This window comes from Cotesia typhae, unplaced genomic scaffold (assembly GCF_013202065.1).
Source record: "Cotesia typhae breed Kobodo isofemale line unplaced genomic scaffold, CoteBio_Ctyphae contig_33, whole genome shotgun sequence".
NCBI lineage: Eukaryota > Metazoa > Arthropoda > Insecta > Hymenoptera > Braconidae > Cotesia > Cotesia typhae.
In genome coordinates this window covers 3,370,607-3,390,011 of record NW_027423741.1, presented here as the reverse complement: position 1 = coordinate 3,390,011, position 19,405 = coordinate 3,370,607, and the positions used below count along the sequence as shown (strand labels likewise).

Genomic DNA, 19,405 nt, shown 5'->3' with positions numbered 1-19,405 from the left:
CTTGAGTTCTCACGTAGATCAACCCGCGATCTACCACTTACGATCATTATCTATCTAGCCTCTGTACAATCCACTTATTTACATCTAGATTGTGTCTGACAATCTTATTCAAATATCCCAATTGTCTTTTTCGATATCGTTATTATTGATAAACATTTAACAATTTTTAGGATTTTTTTTTTAATAAAAAAATTTTCGTTACGAAATAATTCCATGAGTAGAAATTTCGAAAAATTGTAAATGCAAATTTTTTGAGAAAAAAAATTTTTTTTTTTTTTACAATAAATTAAATACTTGATAAAATAAAAAAATTTCAAGTGATGAGTTTTGACAATGAGTTTCAATTTTTTTTATAAACATTTAATGATTAAGAACAAATATAACTGGTTATTTACGTCAACATTTTTTGCGATTTGACTAGTTTATAGTCCTTGATGCAATAGGTCACGAAACGACGAACACGTGAAGCTTATCTCTGAAATTAATTAATTAGTTAATTAATTTTTTATAGGGCAAGTTTTTGGTGTGGTAATTTTTCAAGTGTTTGAATTAAAGTAATTAAAATTACATTAATTTAATAACTAACAATAAAACTAATAACAAAGCGGTAAAACGAGATCCATTTATTTTAAAAAGTAGCAATTAAAAACAATCGGTGATGTGATGGCACGTGTGCAAAGTTTAATGGCAGGCAGGTCACTTTCCCGAGTAGAGACAGTTGTTGATTGTGGAGCTCGTGCTCTACTCCGTTCCAGTCGTCGGACACGCGTGCTACCTCATTCATAAAGACCCAAGCTCACGGGTACACATGTCAGCAAGACGAGACATAAGTATATTGCCGTATAACTACTCTCCTCCGGATTCATATTATCTATATTATACTTATACTTATATATACATAAATAAACACAAGCTTGCACTGATACCTCATTCTCAGGTACAAACAGTACATGACAGTTGCCAATGTATATGTATAATATGTAATGTAATTTGAAATGTATAATATTATAATGCAATACCGAGAACTCGAGGATGTTTACCGAGTGACATATTATGTCTAGCGTTTTAAATTGCCCTGATCGGCATTTTTGTTTGTGTGAGTTGGCCAGAGGAAAATCGCTGGTCACTCTGCATCCGGCTGCCATGCAGGGATTACGTCCCAGACGAATCTAACCATATCAACATTGTATAATTATGCTAATTTTTATGGATTTCTTTTCTTATCCTTCCTCTTTCACTATCATCATTATTCGATTTTTTTCTTTCATTATATTAATTTTGTAACAAAAGTTTATCAATTGCTTGTTATTCAAAATGTATTTTATAATATTTAAAATTGTTTTTAACAAAAAAATTTATAATAAAAAAATTTTTTTGAAAATTGCAAAAATTAAAAAAACTCTAAATGATTCTTTAGAAAAAAAAAAATCAAATGTCGAAATATAATTATTTTAAATTTCTAGTTGTCAGACCCGCCAAGACAAACGTAAAACCGCTTGGATGCCTGCAGTAACTACTTATTCCGTATTTTATTACTCACTACTCATTACTAATTTTCATAACTTTGCACACTTGTTACAATTACACTCGTGCCGCCGTATGCTCGAGATAAAACATAGCATAACTGTTTAATAACAATAATAAACAATAAGTAAAAGCTTGTCATGCTTGAGCTCTTGTAAAGTTGTTTCGGTAAAAGACACGTGTGACACGTGTGACACGAACAAGCTTATACCCAGCTACTATACAAAACAAATAAACATAAACATTCTTCTCAATCTAATAACCGGGTTTCGTTTAATTGTGACCACAAAAATTTAATAAAAAATAAAAAATTGACTAGTATGATTATGTTCTATATTCGGACCAACATTTATGCTTGAGCATTACTTGTATTGCTTTATTGCCTTACTGTTAGATTAAAATTTTAGATATATATGTTATAACTTGTAACGTTATTAACTATTAGATATTCACATAAATAGAGTAGAAATTAAATATTAATTGTGTATTAACAGAATTTAAAAATGCGTAAATCAATTGACCGTAACACGGACATTCTTAGGGAATGTTCAGCGCAGACTAATTAAAAATCATCGGATTAAAATACCGCCGTAATTGTTGTAGGTTTATATCTTTGATTCGAGACGGTATTTATATTATATCATATTATATTAAATGTTAACTTAACTTAACTCTACTGTACTGTATACGGTGAAGGGGCGAAACCATTTACGAGTGTTCGATTTTAAAATTCTCCATCAGCGCAAACCAGACACGTACTAGTACCGTTTCGTCACTAATCAAATCGATTGCAGCGCCCCAGGACATTTGAATTTATCATTCATACTATTTTAATTACGACAGTTTCTTGTTACTATTGTTACTTTGTACTTATGACCATTTTATTGCACGTATTATATTAGTTAAATATAGAGCATATACATATCAACTATTAACATCAAAGATATTTTATTTGTAGCTAATTATTTATTGCCCGGGTTGTTATTATTATTGTTATAAAAAAAAAAATAATAATAATTTGTTCCGGAAGAAGGATACTTTTTATTGGAATTGAGCAACTAAATTCCAACTTTAATGTATTATTTAACACGTAAATTACTCTGTGGAGTTATTTATTAGCGCTTATGCTTAACAATAATGTTAACTTTGAGGTTTTAAATAATATGACGATTATTTATTCACATATTTATATTTATATTATTCATCGGTCTTTCACAATGGATTTATTTGGCAACAAGGTCGTTAATTATAAATTCAAAACTCATTTATTTTGTTTTAATATTCGCTGACATATATTTTTAGTATTTTTATATCGACTGCAATAATGTAGTCTGCACTAATAAAAGGTTTTATTTCGATTTAATTTTATAAATGTTTAGCTGAAAAAATTAATTTAATTATTCGCTTCTATCAGTGTTAGCTTTCGGCAACTTTATACTTTATTCATTCGATGGTGAATATTTATTTGTGGCTAATTGGAAAAGCCAGTTAGCGGACAATGAGATATTCAGATCGTTCAAATCCAGAGCAGTTGATTTGATTAAATTATAAATCAATTTAATTCCATTATTTTTTTTTTTATTTATTAAATATAAATCTGAGCGATTAAAAACAATTGATTTTAAGAAAAATATATAAAATGGGAAAGAAATAAAATTCGATGATCGACGAGCAATAACGTTAATCGATTGTGACGTGCCGGATCGAATGATTTAAATAAAGAAGAGGCTTGTCATGGGCCTGGCTAAACGACCGCGCCCTCGATCGCTTTTCAATTGTATTATAAATTGTCGTTCCGTTCAATAATTTTATTTGGCATAGTCTTACAATAGCAACTTCAATGCAACAGTAATATAATTATTATGCAAAAAAATTCATCATCTCAACGACCATTATTATACTGGAGTGATTATTATTTTTATTTTTTATTTAGCACAATCTCGGGAACGTGACGAAATTTCCTCGTTGGACTTTAGAGTAAGATAGCATCTAATGCTCCCATCTGCAGGATCAGTCATTAGATCTTCTTACTTCTATTCTCTTTCTTCTTTACTCGCAACATCAATTTATCTTCGTGAAGTCAGAAGCCAGTGCCAGGCTCCAGATGTCGAGATCTCGAGCGACACTCTTCCTATCTATATCTTTTTTTATTTATCTTACTTTTACTCTTACTCTTACACTTAACTCGAACGCTGAAGCTTACTCGCATTTTGTGTTATTTATTTTTTTTTCCACACCCAGTACCGTGTCCACAGCCAGCTTCTGGTTTATTTCATATCTGATACGGTCCCATTATCTAGACCGATTTATCGATAAAGATGAGAATGGGCGTGTTTGGGAATTACATGCCAACTCAATGTGACATTTTGCCTCAGGTTTTTTTTAAAATGTTTATATACATAAAAAGATTTTACGATAAAATTCCTTTAAATTTTATACTGCATAACATGTCAACACTTTATTTTTTATTAAATTATTATTCTTATTATTTGAAAAGAAAATTTCTAAATTAAATACCAAGTAATTTTTTGGTCACTCTAAAAATGTTCATAACTCGTAAAATATTAATTTTATCGAAAAATCATAAGAGGCAAAAATTGAAGCTTAAAAAATTTCCTAAATAGATAATAATAAAAACTTTCTTTATCATTACAGATATCAATAACTAAATGGGCCAGTATTTATGCCAGTATGCCAATACCTACAAGTTGCCAGTACCAAGTAGCCCGTAATAAACCAATCAGATTTAAATTGCTGCAATAAACACTAATCTAAATAATTAATCTCTAAGTAAAGCATCTACTGCAAATATCACTTTAATAATAATTCATTAAACCTCAACAATATCAACATATCTTATAGCCAATAAAAATAAAAAATAATAATTAATTTTGAAATCACGGTTACAATTGTTATCGGATTTTTCAATCGCGATTACTTGTCTGCTATTTTTACTCGTATCACAAGGGTTAATATCTGAGTAGTGGACACCTAGCCTTCGTGAGTGTAACGAACCCGGTGAATTCGCGTGGCTCAGTGTACTCATACAAGGAAACGAACCGGTGAATAATAGAAACTCGGTTTACGAGCACTCGTATTGAAGAACTATAAATAAATAAAGTGATATAAAAAAATAGTGAAGAAAAAGGGTAACATAATACAGTACTGTACTCAAGACACGCAAGCCGGTGGCTGGAAACGCTGACTTACATCGGGAACGCCAACCTGCAATCAAGGTTCATGGTTTTCATGGTGAGTCACTCTTATCATTTATTCTCTCTTTTATTCGCAATATCATTTCATTATACCATCTATTGGCTGGCCGAGTTTATTTCTCCTCTAGACTAGACACGGCTCACTGATAATGTATTCAAATAATCTCTTCATTACATACATGGATACTAAATGATAGTAGATATCTGATTTTGTCTGCTGAATATCATGATTTTAGTAGTTTACTATTTCAACATTTTTGCGCTTAGATCAATATTTACACACTCGGTAAAACATTTAATGTCGAGATATACTCAGAGAGTGTACACTCAAATATATATTTTTGATGAATTCGTAAAATAATATATGTTTATATTTATATTTATATATAAAAGGAAGAGTTAATGCACCGAGCGACCAGCATCTCGATTCTCGGTTTTTTATTTTTTAATTTGTTATTTCTTATATGTACTCACATTTAAGACTCGTTTGTGTTTACAGCACGAGTTACTTACACATTCTCATATCACGTGTTTGGTATCCTACTCGGCTCTTAAGCCGTTGTCTCGTAAGTCTTTCGGGAGTGTATCGAGTACGCGGGAGTTGTAACAAAATACTGGTCAACATAAATTGCCCGTAAAGTTCTCCAGGTCGAAGGTGGTGGGACTACTGCAGTGAAAATAAACTCTTTTTTGTTAAAACTTTTTTACTGCCGGTACCGAGTCTGTTTGTATCTCGTATCTCGTCTGCAAGGTCTTTGCGGTTTGCCCGACAGTTTATGTGGTAGCGGGTTACACAAATTACCTACCCGAAATAATCTTTCACCAATTGTGATCTTAGTCTCGACTCTGTTACTCTTCAGCATTTAAGGTTTTAATTAATTTAATAATTTATTTAATACTTTATGACATATATTTAATGAATGAATTTAATATTTGACAATTTATTATTAATAATTATTTATGAAATAAAAATTAGTCTTATATTTAATTTTTCAGAAATATATAAATCGATTAAAAATTGAGTTTACAATTAAACTCTTACAACATTAATTATGTATAAATCTAGAATTTACATAAAAATGATATAGTCAAAAAAACCCAATCTTAAAAGCCCATAACCAACTATTAAGTACTTGTAAGTAAACCCCATTCGCGGATTTTCCCATTGCACCGTAAGAATCTTTTATCTCATCCACCCAGACATGATCGCGTCTTAGCCGTGCTAGCAGACTCAACTCCGTGACTGGTGGACACTTTAAAAGATCCTTTAAAAAAGCGGTGTATAAACCAGTCGTGTGCGGTTCTGGAAAAAATGATAAAAAACTCCTGTGAAAAAATAGCCGGATAAACTGGCTGGTAGTTGAAGGATCACCGGGATTTCATTTATTGCGCGAATTCCCAGCTCAAATGCAAATCGTGTCTTGCCGTTACTCCTGTCCTTGGTGTAATAAATAACCAATTCATCTTACTGCAGACATATATATTCACAACAACTCTTTTTCATTACTATTAATTAAAAATTAAAAGAATTTTTTTAATTCGGTCAATTGTTCATTTTTTTTCCAAAAAAACATTCAATTCAACTTACGGTCAAATTTAATCACATTTTTCTTCTTGTTAATATATTTATTTAAACTCTCGCTCGCATGCGAGGCGACATCGTGACGTGTAAGGAGAGACATGTCGATTCGAAGGAGTGAAACATAATTTTCATGAAACGCCTACGCCCATTCATTTGAACACACACATATGTATGTGTTGTTGATATTGACGAGACAAAAAAAAACCCATAGATAAGGCTCCAACATGGTATCGTGCACGTCGGGCCCGGGCGGACTCTAATACAAATAGTACTATATGTTATTAATTATAATTATCACAAGTTAGTAAAGTAAAGATGCGACGGCACGCACTATTGAGACCTTAACCGGTTACTTGTCTCAGAAACTGACAGAGTTAAGCCCGTTAATGCCAGTCGAAATAAATGAGCCTTGATTTCGCGAGGGTGCGGCTCTCATGCGTGCTGGCGCGGACAATCCTCGGGTACAGGTATAATACCATATGTGATTTCGCGGCATCACGCTGTGTATGTATGGACAAAAGATAAAACAAACTAAAAAAATACATACACAAATTACCTCGGTATTTTTATTAATTCCAATATTTTTACTCGGACCCAAGATCCGAGAACCACACTGCAAACTGTCGGCATAAATGTATGCTACGCCCACTCAGTTGGTCATTTTATTTATTTATTTATTTATACATTTTTATTACACTGTCTCTTCAATTGGACAAGTAATAATGACAGCCGAACTTGTCACGAAACAGACAGCTTTCTCTTGCAGCCCGGTAAAAAACTAAGAGCGTTATATCGCTCCAAAGGACGCAGTAGTACCAACCAGTGGAGTTCACATAACAAAGCGCGGCTTCAGGGAAGATGAGACGGAGAATCAAATGCCCGACAACTTCTTCTCTTATTTTTTTTTTTTTTTTCGTTGTCTTTTTCGATTTAGTTCTTGCATTTTTATTCTCTTCTTCTCATCTAAGCGGCAATGTTCTCTCTGAACTCTTATGTGAATAGAAAAATACTAAAAAATACAAACTACTTTCAATAAAAATTATTTTGAAAGTAAATTAAGTTATTTCTTGAACAAATTTTTAGTTCACAAATTTTATGTTTGATTAAAAATAATGAAATTCTTTGAATAATTATCTTGGTTGAAGATTTTTTTTAAAGTCAAATTAAAATTTTTCCATTATTGAATATATAAAAAAAATCCAATAAATTTTTTTCACATTCTACATCGTCTGCAAACCCAAAAACAGCACGTTTTAATTTACGACTCATTAACGTCACGGTGGTATTATATTGAGCTTTAAAAGCGCTTGTAAATTAACGGTGAATTAAATAGGTGCCAAATTTAAAAACCAGCTGTCCAAAAGCAGATATTACGTTGCATATTCATTAGACTAACTTTGTTATTTGCAACCTTCTGTTAGTGTAAAGCATTGTCACTAAAGAAATAAATAAAACTATTACCAAGAGATTGGGTTTAGTCTTCTATTCGAATTCGGCGATGGCGAAATTGGTTATTTTGGGATTGATGCTCAGAGCATTATTCACGCTCGGAGGTCTCTTACAAAAGATATCGTATATCATCGGCACAGCGAGGACCATTATCATATTTTTTGAATAATAAAAAGTACTACCTACTAAAATTTACAATATAGCAAAAGTTATATTATAATACCTCCATTGTACACGTTGGACATTGTATATTATTATGAATAAAGTCTGCTGATATAAATTTTTCGGGCGATAAATAATAAAATTTTACGAAGTTGGGTTCGACAAACGACGGGTATATATACCGTAGTATTTATCGTGGACTTTGGTAATAAAAATAAAATAATTAAAATCGTAAATGGAGCGTTAAAAGTGGGTTTAAAGTGTCAAAATGCGTGGTTTAACTCTGCGGAATAATTGTAATTTTTAGAGGTTTGATGCGTTGTCAGACAGGACGTTCAAATTCTTCCGAACGCGTTCCGGGATTTTATGAGCCACTCAAAGCTGTTCCCTCTTAAATATATAAGCTCATTTAAACGTTCCGAGAGCTCGTTTTAAAATGTTAAGACCGTGTCACTGGTAACACACTCAACACGCTTCGTCTTGCTGTGCTCATATTATCCACGAATATCGCCAATAAATGTTATCCTCGTACTGGTAGCGGTCAACTTATATTATTCTCTGTTATATACACTAAATACTATACTTTACTCGTAAACTCGGTGTATCTGTTAAACTATATAATACTACGTTATTTGTATTTTGTACTTGTATCGTATTATAAATAGTTAAATTTAGCTCCTATCCGGTAGCATCCGCCTTTTTAAACTATTAACTTGTGTCTTATCTCTAATGGATAATAAAATTTATTTTTGCATTGAAAAATTGACGGTCAGTTTGATTTTTTTTAGTATAAAAAAATTAATTGAAAAAATTTTAAAAATTGGTTTTTAATATTTTAGCCACATTTTAATTTAAATTCAAAATTACAATATTCATAACCATAAAAAATTAAAAAAATCCTTACTACAAATTTTTGGACACTATTTTCCATTCCCAACTCTTTACAGCGCAATTTAAGACTATCAACCGATACTTTGCGCCATAAATGTTTATTTATTCTCCCTATTTAGACTGAAATTATCGGCACTAAACGTCTTTGAATTCAAAGGTTTAACTCAAACTCAGCTCTCAGGGCATTTCCGAAATCTCCGAACACTACATTAGCGATACCGATGTACATAAAATTCAAACTACTGTACATTCTGACGATTCAACTAAAAACCCGATTGCGATGCTGAGTGTTACGAAAGTGGTTTTTTGTTTATTTGCAGCATAAGCGAAAACCGATTCTCAGTTTTTACTGCGGCATTAAAGATACGCTACGGAGTATTTATGATGCCCGGGGAAATATAAAGCAATTGAATGAGGACAATAAAAATCAAAGTGTTCTCTGATGATCACTTTACTCTGTTCGGCCTTCCAGACAAATTATAAATATTATATGCATTACCTTTTATTTCATTTTATTATACAACATCAAAGACAAGAAACTAAATCCAGGGAAATTTTTTTTGTGTATCTCGACATAAGAATTTGCGAGAAATTGGAGAGTGTCGGAATCATCGTCTAGTCTGTATCTAGTCCAGTCTGGTGATCCTGAGCATCATTGAGTTTTGAGCGTGCTCTGGCGTCAGAATACGAGGTCGTCGTGAATATCGCCGTTCGTCGTGAGCGATCCCGCGGCGAGGAGCATGTCCTCCAGAGAAAAGCCACTGTTTTTTGCTATACAACGCGTATATGTACCTCGATCGTTTACTGTGTCTTTGGCCTTTACCATCATCTTTATGGTACCATACACCCGTTGTTAGAATCCCTGTTGTTGGAGCCAACGCTAGCTCTACTCCATACAGCTCTGTACTACTAGCATAGGATCACTAATATTTATTAGCGCTGCACTTCATGTACACTGTTCTATGGAAATGTTTCCTCGTAAACTTTTAGACCCATACACATAAACCCATCAAACTACTGTCCTATACGGTGCCTTCTTGCTTTTTATTATTTCCTCATTTTTTCTCAGTCCTCAGTGTTGGTTTCACAATTACTTATTGCTAAGTTAATTAGCTTGATGAAGTTGAAAAGCTCGGAGCTTTAGTAAAAATGGATACATAGTGAAGTGTCTTTGTGGTTCAACCATCGCTGATTGAATAGATTAACTAAAGCGATAAATGAATATCGTTAAAATTCCATCAGAATTTTGAAAATGTCACCGATGTAATTGCTGATAAAAAGATAACGGACTAAGTGGTAGATATTTTGGACGCTAAATCTCCACTGTAAGATCTTGATTAATTTTAATTATATCTTATCGCAAATCGGATCCCTGGTTATCATAAGACCGGTAATTGCTTTTATTTATTCACTCGAGACATATTAATTGACAGGTTGCTGCTTTTGCATATATTTAATTAAACCGGGAATTTTATTTTGGTGGGTATTAACGTCAGATTTTGAATGGATCAACTGGAGGTAATTAACCTTTAGAAAGATGGGGAATTATTAATTATTAATTTGAGGCTGCAATAATATTTCAATTACATGGGATTTTAGTTTTTTAGTCGTTTAAAATTTGGAGTAGATTTTTAGTTTTGTTAAATAAGATGATTTTGATATAAAATTTTTTCATTACGTAATAAAAAAAACATTTCTATTTTTATTTCGTAGTAAATTTTAATCTTGACAATTTAATATCAAATAACAAAATTTGTAAAAATAAATTTGTACCCATACAGTAGCCATTTATTATCAAATCAATAGAACCCATAAAGGTGTCACCTAGTCGTAACACTTGAGCGATAAAGACCGTTATGAAGATTATAAATAAAATTAGTCATGAGTGTTAAGTGTTTATGCCGGTGTCTAATTGAGAAACAATAAGCAAGAGATTGTAACGGAAAATTTGTTGACTTGTACTAGTACCCGTACCTCCAATAATTATAGTGATAGTCATATAATAGCCATATCAAGGTGTCAGTACTGGTATTTCCAGTACCATTATATTATTTAACAGTTACTTTTGAGTAGACCTCTGATCAGACATCACAATAATTAGTTATAGTTAAGGGGGTTTAATTAAAGGTAGATTGAAAATTTTAATGGGCAGGTTTTATCGGAGAATGCATTTGTCTAAAATAATTATTTCTGTCTAGGCTCTTATCGTACAATCGGTTAGGGTTATGACACCAGTACGATGAAATAAAGAAAAAAAATATAAGAAGTTTATAAAGATAAAGATATATGTTTCTCGATTTATTCTAACTGTTTATTACCAGAAAACTGATGTTACAACTCGGTGTGATTGAGTGTAAGCATCATACATCCCAATGAAAATTAAAACCCAGTACCAGCAAAAAGACAACAACACACAACAACAAAAATGAGCGTCTGTGAGAGAGCTCGTGTCGGTTTGTTGCTGTGACGGAAAAAAAAAAATAAAAATAAAAAAAAACATTCATGGAACCGGTTGCACCGCCAAAACCGGAAAGATTTCTTCCGTGCATCGTTGCCCAAAACGGACAAATAGGACGAGCCAGCAGTTTCTGCAAGTGAGTGAGCTGATCAAAAAGACACATAGAAAATGAATTAAATCAACATATATGAAAACTACATCAGTGACAGTACAACTAAAACTATTGACAATATTTGAATTTGAATTTCTTCCCCATCAAAAGTTAAAGAAAAAAAGAAAGTCCGAATTTTTATAACCTGAAAAACAATTTCTTCATATTATATCACGTTAAAGTAATGAATGATTATTATTTAATGCAATAATGATAAATAAAAATGAAACAATAATAGACACGGACAGCACGCAGACTTTTGACATTAACCAACGGCTTAAATCCATTGAAATAATAAAATAAAAGCATTAAAAATTGTTTACTGAGATAGAGAACATCATTTATAATATCCTCGGCCTCACAAGAAGTATTTTTTTTTCGAAGATTGTTTATGGCCAGCGCCTTGAAAAATAACCTTAATGCTTTGGTAATTAAAAAAATATCATTAAGCTTGGTACTATTTATAAATTCCTTTAAACAACACCAACAATAACTTTAAATAGTAAGAGAAACAACAACAAGAATGGTCGTCCGAACTATATGTCAAAGTGTCTGTATTTTGATGTGAATAAATGATCTCTTATTGTCATGGCGCACGAGTGAAAGAATATTAACGTTCTTTCATTTGCTCTTATATCACTCAGTACTTTTAACTTCTTACTTCTATTCGGATATAGATAATAGTTGAGTTAAGACTAAGACAGCTAAATTCTAAATTGAATGGTATGCTATACTCTACACTCCACACTATGCATCTACGAAAGAATTATTGAACAAGCGTTACATACCAGCACAACTGAAACTTACTTTTCTGTCTGGTCGTGGTACCCGTGACTAAGCACGTCTATCAATCCGCTAAAGAGATACTCTCCAGCTTAGTGCAGAGTGAATATGTAAGTCAACGAAGAAAAGATATGTTTTAAAAAGACACCAAAGAAACAACAAACCACACGGCTCAGTTCGTCTTCACTGTATTTAATATCACATGTATAATAGCAATACCTAACCGCAATATAATATCAGCGTGCTTTCTCTTGCATTAAACATTACACTTGGCCTAACCAGCTAGCCCATTCCAGTACCGCACATTTCACCTGTGCTAGAGATCTATCGGCTGCACACGATTCCAGGACTTTTTAGGTCACAGGTCGGCATACTCCTTTTACTTCCATCAATATCACTTGCCATCGTATCATCATCATTATGCTAAATCAATCAGTTATATTATACGCACCATTGAAAGCGAGTTTTATTGTACGGATCGTAACAACATAACTTCCGAAGGATCGATTTCCGATCGGCTCATTAGACAGCTCGTTAGTCTTCTGCCAACTTCTACTCGTATTTATTATCATTATCATTATTGTATACACATATATTCTTCAATATTCATCAGAGTAGAGCGGTTTAGTTGCCATTCAAAGAGATGAATAGGCGTGGTTATACAGGAGCTATACAATTCATATTTTTCTTGGACTAATTCCCCGGGGCTGTGACTGCTCAATACGTTTAATTTGTATCGGCTGTCTGCTGGATAATGGAAGATTACGGCACTTGCTTGCGAGAATGAGGACTCATTACGCATCTTTGTATGTCAGAATGAATTCTGGTGGATACAAAGACATTTTTTGAAAATAAATTTCTTTGAGAAATGAGCAACTGCTTCTTTTTTTTGGATAAGTTTCTTCTGCGGATCTGTTTCAGTTATTTTTATTATTGAAATTTTGAAGATTTACAAATGAATTCAAAAATTGATTGTCATCAATAAAAATCAATTCAATCTTAATTGATTTATCAACTGAGAAAACGATTCAGTTTCTCGAACATCTTTATAGTAAAATATCATCGATCAGATTTTTTTAGATGCTAATTGGTGAAGATTGCGGAAGCTGAGAGTGTATTAATGTCTAATGCACTTCACTCGTCAATGCTAAATATATCACTCTAACTAGCAGCTCAGGAGCTAAACGATCAAATGTTACCGCAAGTGGAAACATTAGCACCGATAATACATCTGTCAGATCAGATAATACATCTGCCGGTGTTGGTGCTCAAGGGGGTCAATTCACCCGTTATTTTCGTACTTTTGTCTCTTTATTGCTTTTCCGTTCTTCGTACCTTGCTTCCCCGTACATTCGTTTTAAGAAAGACGGTAATGAGTGGAGAGTAAAAAAATACAAACAACGACAACAACTAGAAGAGCGTAATAACAATAATTTAAGTTGTTGAAGAAGACTGTCTTCGTAGCATGACCGAATGCTGTCGGGTGTAACAGCAGAAGAGGTTGTGAGGAAATGCTTACACATGAGACCAGAAGCTATCACAGGGACCGGTCATCGACCTAAAAGTTTGTTTTGCAGCGTGTGCTGACAGTCCTCATCGACATCGTGACATTTTACTAACTCAGATCATCCAATCGCCTACTTGTTATTATTCTTATTATGTCATACAGTATACTGGATAGACTTTAATCCGAAAAATATCCGAGTTCAGAATTCTCAGACTAGAATAAAAATTTTGTAATTTTTAAACGAATAAAATTTTTTTTGAGTGAATTTCACTCCAAAGGAATTACATAAAAATTACATATATGATCATATCTATAAAAAATTTGTCCATGTAGAATTTTTTGACCAAAGGTAATGCAGAAAATATCCATTAGATGGCGCATGATATATGAACAAATCAGGCCATATATGAAAATTGGTCATAAATGGCTTCATGAAAAAATTTTTTCACGAGAATGTCCATCACATTCTACACTAACCTTGAACTGCCTTACAGTCGACCCGATAAAGTCTAAGACTAAGATTAGGACCTAAGACTTAAGACCCTAGACCTTTTTGTGAATGCTTACAATAAAATCCAGCATAAAGGGTGTGATTGATGTATGTCGCCGGCAGTTCAACAGGTTTTGGATCCGTCAATAATGTTGATGCCGATCAGTATCTGTAGCTCATAACTCAGGTGGATAAATTTGGTGATCGGTCTTGACAATAATGTTTATTCGAATAAACAACGGCTTGAAAATTAATACTCTTGATCTTTGAGACAGATGCCAGAGTATAGTAAGAGATGCGCCAACTTTTTATTTGTTTGTGCGTTACATTATGTCTTGCCTTGCAGCACAAAGAAGTTGACATGTGCCGGTATTTTGCCATTTCATAATATCTATAACGACGTTATAAGCTTTTTGTCCGAGAGCCTCGTTACGGCGCTGTGTCTGTGTCTCGAGAGTGTTGATTTCCGGTTAATGAAGAAACTGATCGAGAAATGACTCTATTTAATAAATAAATTACATGCTCTCGTTTTTGTTGAAATTATTATAATTAATAACATAAATTGTGATATACATGTGTATTTACATTATTTATATTTAATTGCTGATGATGACGGGAATCTGGGGCGACTTCCTGTGTCTTCAGTCAAGGCCACGGCTCTCGCAACTAACCTTGACAAGCGAATTCCCTCGGATAACATTATGTGTAATACAAGTTGAGTACTCACGCATTTCAGTGGTACGAGACTTAATACAACTAAACCTGCTGTCCGATATAATGAGTGTACTGCCGGTGTATGCGGTACATAAATGTGAGAGTGGAGAACTTATAAATGTATTGACGGCAATACTAGACTTATTTTATTCTATTCTTCAAGACCGGCATAAATGAGTCCGCCCACGTATCTCAATGACAAACATCACAAGAGACGCAACAGAATATGTTCACGTTGTTCTGTGTGATCTTGAACTTAGTGTTGTTTTCTTACTGTCATTGTCATTGCTAGTGATTACGTTTGCTCGTAAATGTTACCGGAAATTGTCCTGAGATTTGTTGGCCTTTAGAGAATGAGACAAAGTTTTATTAAAGTGGTCTCGATGATAGTCTACTGAGTGGTGGTCTCTCTTTGCGCTTATTTTATGACTAAAGTTTACTTTTTTAAAGTAATTTACTTATAGAAAAAATTTTCTTGGTGTAAGGAAAAAAATCTTGTATCTAGAAAATTATTTTAAAGAATTTGAAGTCTTGAATCGCGCAAAAAAAAATCTTGAACTGAGGTGAAATTATTTGAGCGTAGAAACATTTCTTAGTCCCATCGTTGTAGCTTTTTTCAGAGAAAAAAAAAATTCTCGTTCGAATTTATTTTTGAATCAAAAAAATATTGTCTGTAAACAAAATAATTGATTGTCATAAATAAATTTGGACGCCTCAACTTTTGCTTTCTTTGAGATAAGACAGTCTTTGTAAAATAATGGATGTATATAAGTGTAAAGTAAAGTTATTCAACTCGGAAAACAATTGGAACATTTATAAAAGATTTTTTGTCTTGAATTTTATTTAGCAGGAGTGAGTTTTCAAAAATCTTTCCGGATTGACACGCCTATCGCGATTGTACGCGGTGGTAGAATGGTCTATATACTATTCTGCTGATTGTAGAATAACATAACATAAACAGTACAGAGGAGTACACGCTCTGACGGTCCGAGATATAGGTAGGCGTACTGCCGGATATGGTTCGCCGGAAGTAGGGGGACCCCTGCCGTCGACACGCTCCACGCTCCTCGACTCTCGACTCTCAACTCTCGCGGTGAACCATCGCGGATCTGATCCCCTCGCACACATTCTATCTTTCTAACTTCTCTCTTCTATCTTCTGTCTGTATAATACGTACGCAAGTTAAGTATTTAGTGGTAGTAGTGGTAAACTATTTAAACTCTCTCACTGCAGCGACTCAATCTCGTTCAAATTGCATCTCGATCGGAAGTCCCGATGAATCTCCCTCGATTTTTATCTACCTCAATTATTTATCTCGCTACATCAATTCTTTTTTTTTATCGTTTAAATTTTTACACTCGAATTCAATCACTAACTTTTACTTTTGTATTATTAATTAGATCATTAATACATATTTTATCTTTAACCCTTGACGGATCACTAAATTAATCTTGATAAAAATTAATTAAAAAGTTTGTCTCTAAATTTTATAATTTAAATCATGGGAAAAATATTGAAGTTACGAAAAAATTACAAGAGACAACTTTCGTAGAAAATTTAATTTTCTCCAAAAAAGGCTCCTATCAATTTTATTCTATTTCTTGAATTTAAGACAAAATATCAAAAAATGTAAATTCAAGTGATTCACAATTTACAATTTGACCGGAGATGCACCGCTTAAAGTAATAAAACATGTAATACAATAATAAAAGTAGAGTAAATTTACTTATGCACGATACCGCTCGAAATCACGCACGACTTTTTAATTTTCTTATCTCTATTCATTTCAATTACTACTTCTACCACTACTTCGTAACCCACTATTGTAAAGTAACATGTTTAATAACACTTCCAGCGTTAATAAGGAATTAATTAATACAAATACATAAATACAAACACAAACATAAACAATAATTAAATGTAAAAAAGCTTCCGTGTGAAAATTAATATAATGTGGGAGCGTGTTCTCTCAAGTGTCTTTTAATTTTAAAATCATTTCTTACCCATATGTTTGTATGTACTCTATCATTTAATTTTTTATCAGTCATTTATCACCTCTAAAAATTAATTTTTTTCTTTTTAATTAATGACAATACAAAAATCTTTATTGGGTCTTTGGGTAAAAAAAATTACAATATTCTTTTGTGTTTATATATTGTCGGGTCGTTAAATTTTGTTTCTGAAATTTGAGTCAGTGAAATTATTATTCACAATAAATTGCCCTTAAAAAATAATTAAACGCCTTATAATTTATAATTTACAACGAAGTCGAGTATTAAAACTCAAAATTACAAACCATGCGATATTACACGGTCGGTTTGTAGGTCTGAACTCTGAGTCGGGAAATGAAACAAGCAGTAAACATATATATAATATATAATGTATCGAATGGAACTTACACCTCAGGTACTAAAACAGGGAGTTTGTCATATCAAGTATTTGCGTATGTTGTATGTCGTACGCGTAATGCCTCATTGTTTTGCTCGGTACACACACGATTATAGCGCGTGCAACAAGCTGCGCAGTTGAACGACAGAGGCACGCCCTTCTCGTACACGTCGCACGATACGTCGCGTGGTTGTTCTACACATTACATACAACACAACACACATGATATTAAATCTACCGGGTGTCTCGGAAAATAAACCACATTTTTCATTTATCCTTTTATCATACTTTTATTATTAAATACAAAACGACATTCACACATATTTAGAAATATCGGCATAATATAATATTCGCATTAATGAAATACATGTTTATCCATTTACCGGGCATTCAATCCACGCGCATTTGCATTAATTAATCATCAATCAATCCGTTAGCGTATTATTACACTCATTATCCCTATTACATATTATTATTTATCTTATAACTGTTAATCTCTTTTTACGGCTTCTGTATTGATCTAATCTCGATCGATAAAATTGTCGTTATTAATATTGTTATTACCCTCATCGATACATATTTATTTATTTTCTTTATTATTATAAATTCAGATTGTCATTAAAAAAAAAAAAAAAAAAAAAAAAAAAAAAAAACCATAACATGAGATAAATATCGCGTGACATTACAGGCTAGTTAAACTTAAACTAAACACAACTCATAAGCGACATTAATTATATGGAATCACGTTATTAGTTTTGATTTTAGTTTCATTGGCAATTATATTATCTTTTTAACGTTGCTTAAGAGATGTAAATATATTCAAGTTAAAAATTAACAACGACAATAAGAATAATAATAATTAGAAAGCCTTCCTAATTTCTATTGAAAATTTTAATTCAAAGATGTTGGCAAAAATTTCAGCCATTTTTATAATTTTTTTTTTAATTGACAATAACAGTTACAATGTAAATTTACTAAGAAGTATAAAAATAATATTTAAAAAAATATTGCAATTTTTATAGTTAATTTAAAGAAAAATTACTAGAATGGTTGCTTCTCTAGACTATTTATATGAAAATAAATATATAGTTATAAAAATAACAATAGCAATAATGATAGGCAATCGGTATATGGTCGGTAGTTAAATAATCAAAAATAATCCGCAATGTCGCTGACTACGATGATAACGACTGGCGGTTGCGTTATTGCATAACGCAGTGGGTGTGCACGTGGAATACAGTTTGGATTGTCGACACAACACAATACAAGGTCTCCGTTTTATTATTTTTATTTTCCTCTCCTGCATATGTACTCTGTATACATATATGTATTTTAGTTTATATTAACTGCTATTGGGCCAACAGAACGTCACGTAACGCAGACTGATATGAATTTATAAACGCAGTCTATTTATATTTTCCCCCCGTCATTTTTTTCTCTTTTATCTCAATCTTTCTTCGATCAAAGACAATCGATCAGTGATTTATAAATTTATTATTACAATAAAAAATCAAAATTTGAAAAAATTAAATTCCTAATAAATTAAGAAAAAATTTAATTAAATAAAAAAGTCAAAATCAATGAAAGAAAATCTCCAATATAAAAAAAAAAAAAATTACGGTTTAAATTCCCAGTTAATTTTTATTTTTTACATAGTATCTGAACGTACTCCCTACTACAAATATATAATATATGATAGTTAAAAATTATTACAGAAAGATTGTGACTTTGAATCCGCCACAGGCGTCGCAATCTACATTTAACAGCCTTCACCTCGTTCTACCTTGCACCAGTACGGTTTATCGTCTACGGTCTACGGTCTTTGGTTCATGTCCTGTGTCTATGGTCTATGGTCTACAATACCTATTATATATTATTCATGTATGTAATCTATAGTCCACTGTACGGGTGTTTCCGTCGTGTGCAAACTAATATACAAATCAGCAAACCAGCACCAAATAGAACGTTTAGAGTTTGCCTTTGTTCTGTATTACGCTTACGATAATTCTAAGTAATTCAACGGCATTTATCAATAAATTACCTGTTCGAGTAAATGTTACCGTACCTACAATCATGCTTCAGCTCGAACTG

At 32.4% G+C, this 19,405-nt stretch overlaps 1 protein-coding gene across 2 annotated transcripts in view; it reads left to right on the top strand.

Annotated features, from left to right (window-relative positions):
• Nucleotides 1-19,405, top strand: part of LOC141526095 (uncharacterized) — a 197,008-nt gene that overhangs the window by 15,297 nt on the left and 162,306 nt on the right. For both annotated transcript variants that reach the window (XM_074240874.1, XM_074240875.1), the window contains exon 2: nt 4,180-4,776. In XM_074240874.1, coding sequence (XP_074096975.1) covers nt 4,765-4,776 — 12 coding nt within the window. In that variant the 5' untranslated portion in view covers nt 4,180-4,764. The remainder of the gene's footprint in view (nt 1-4,179; nt 4,777-19,405) is intronic.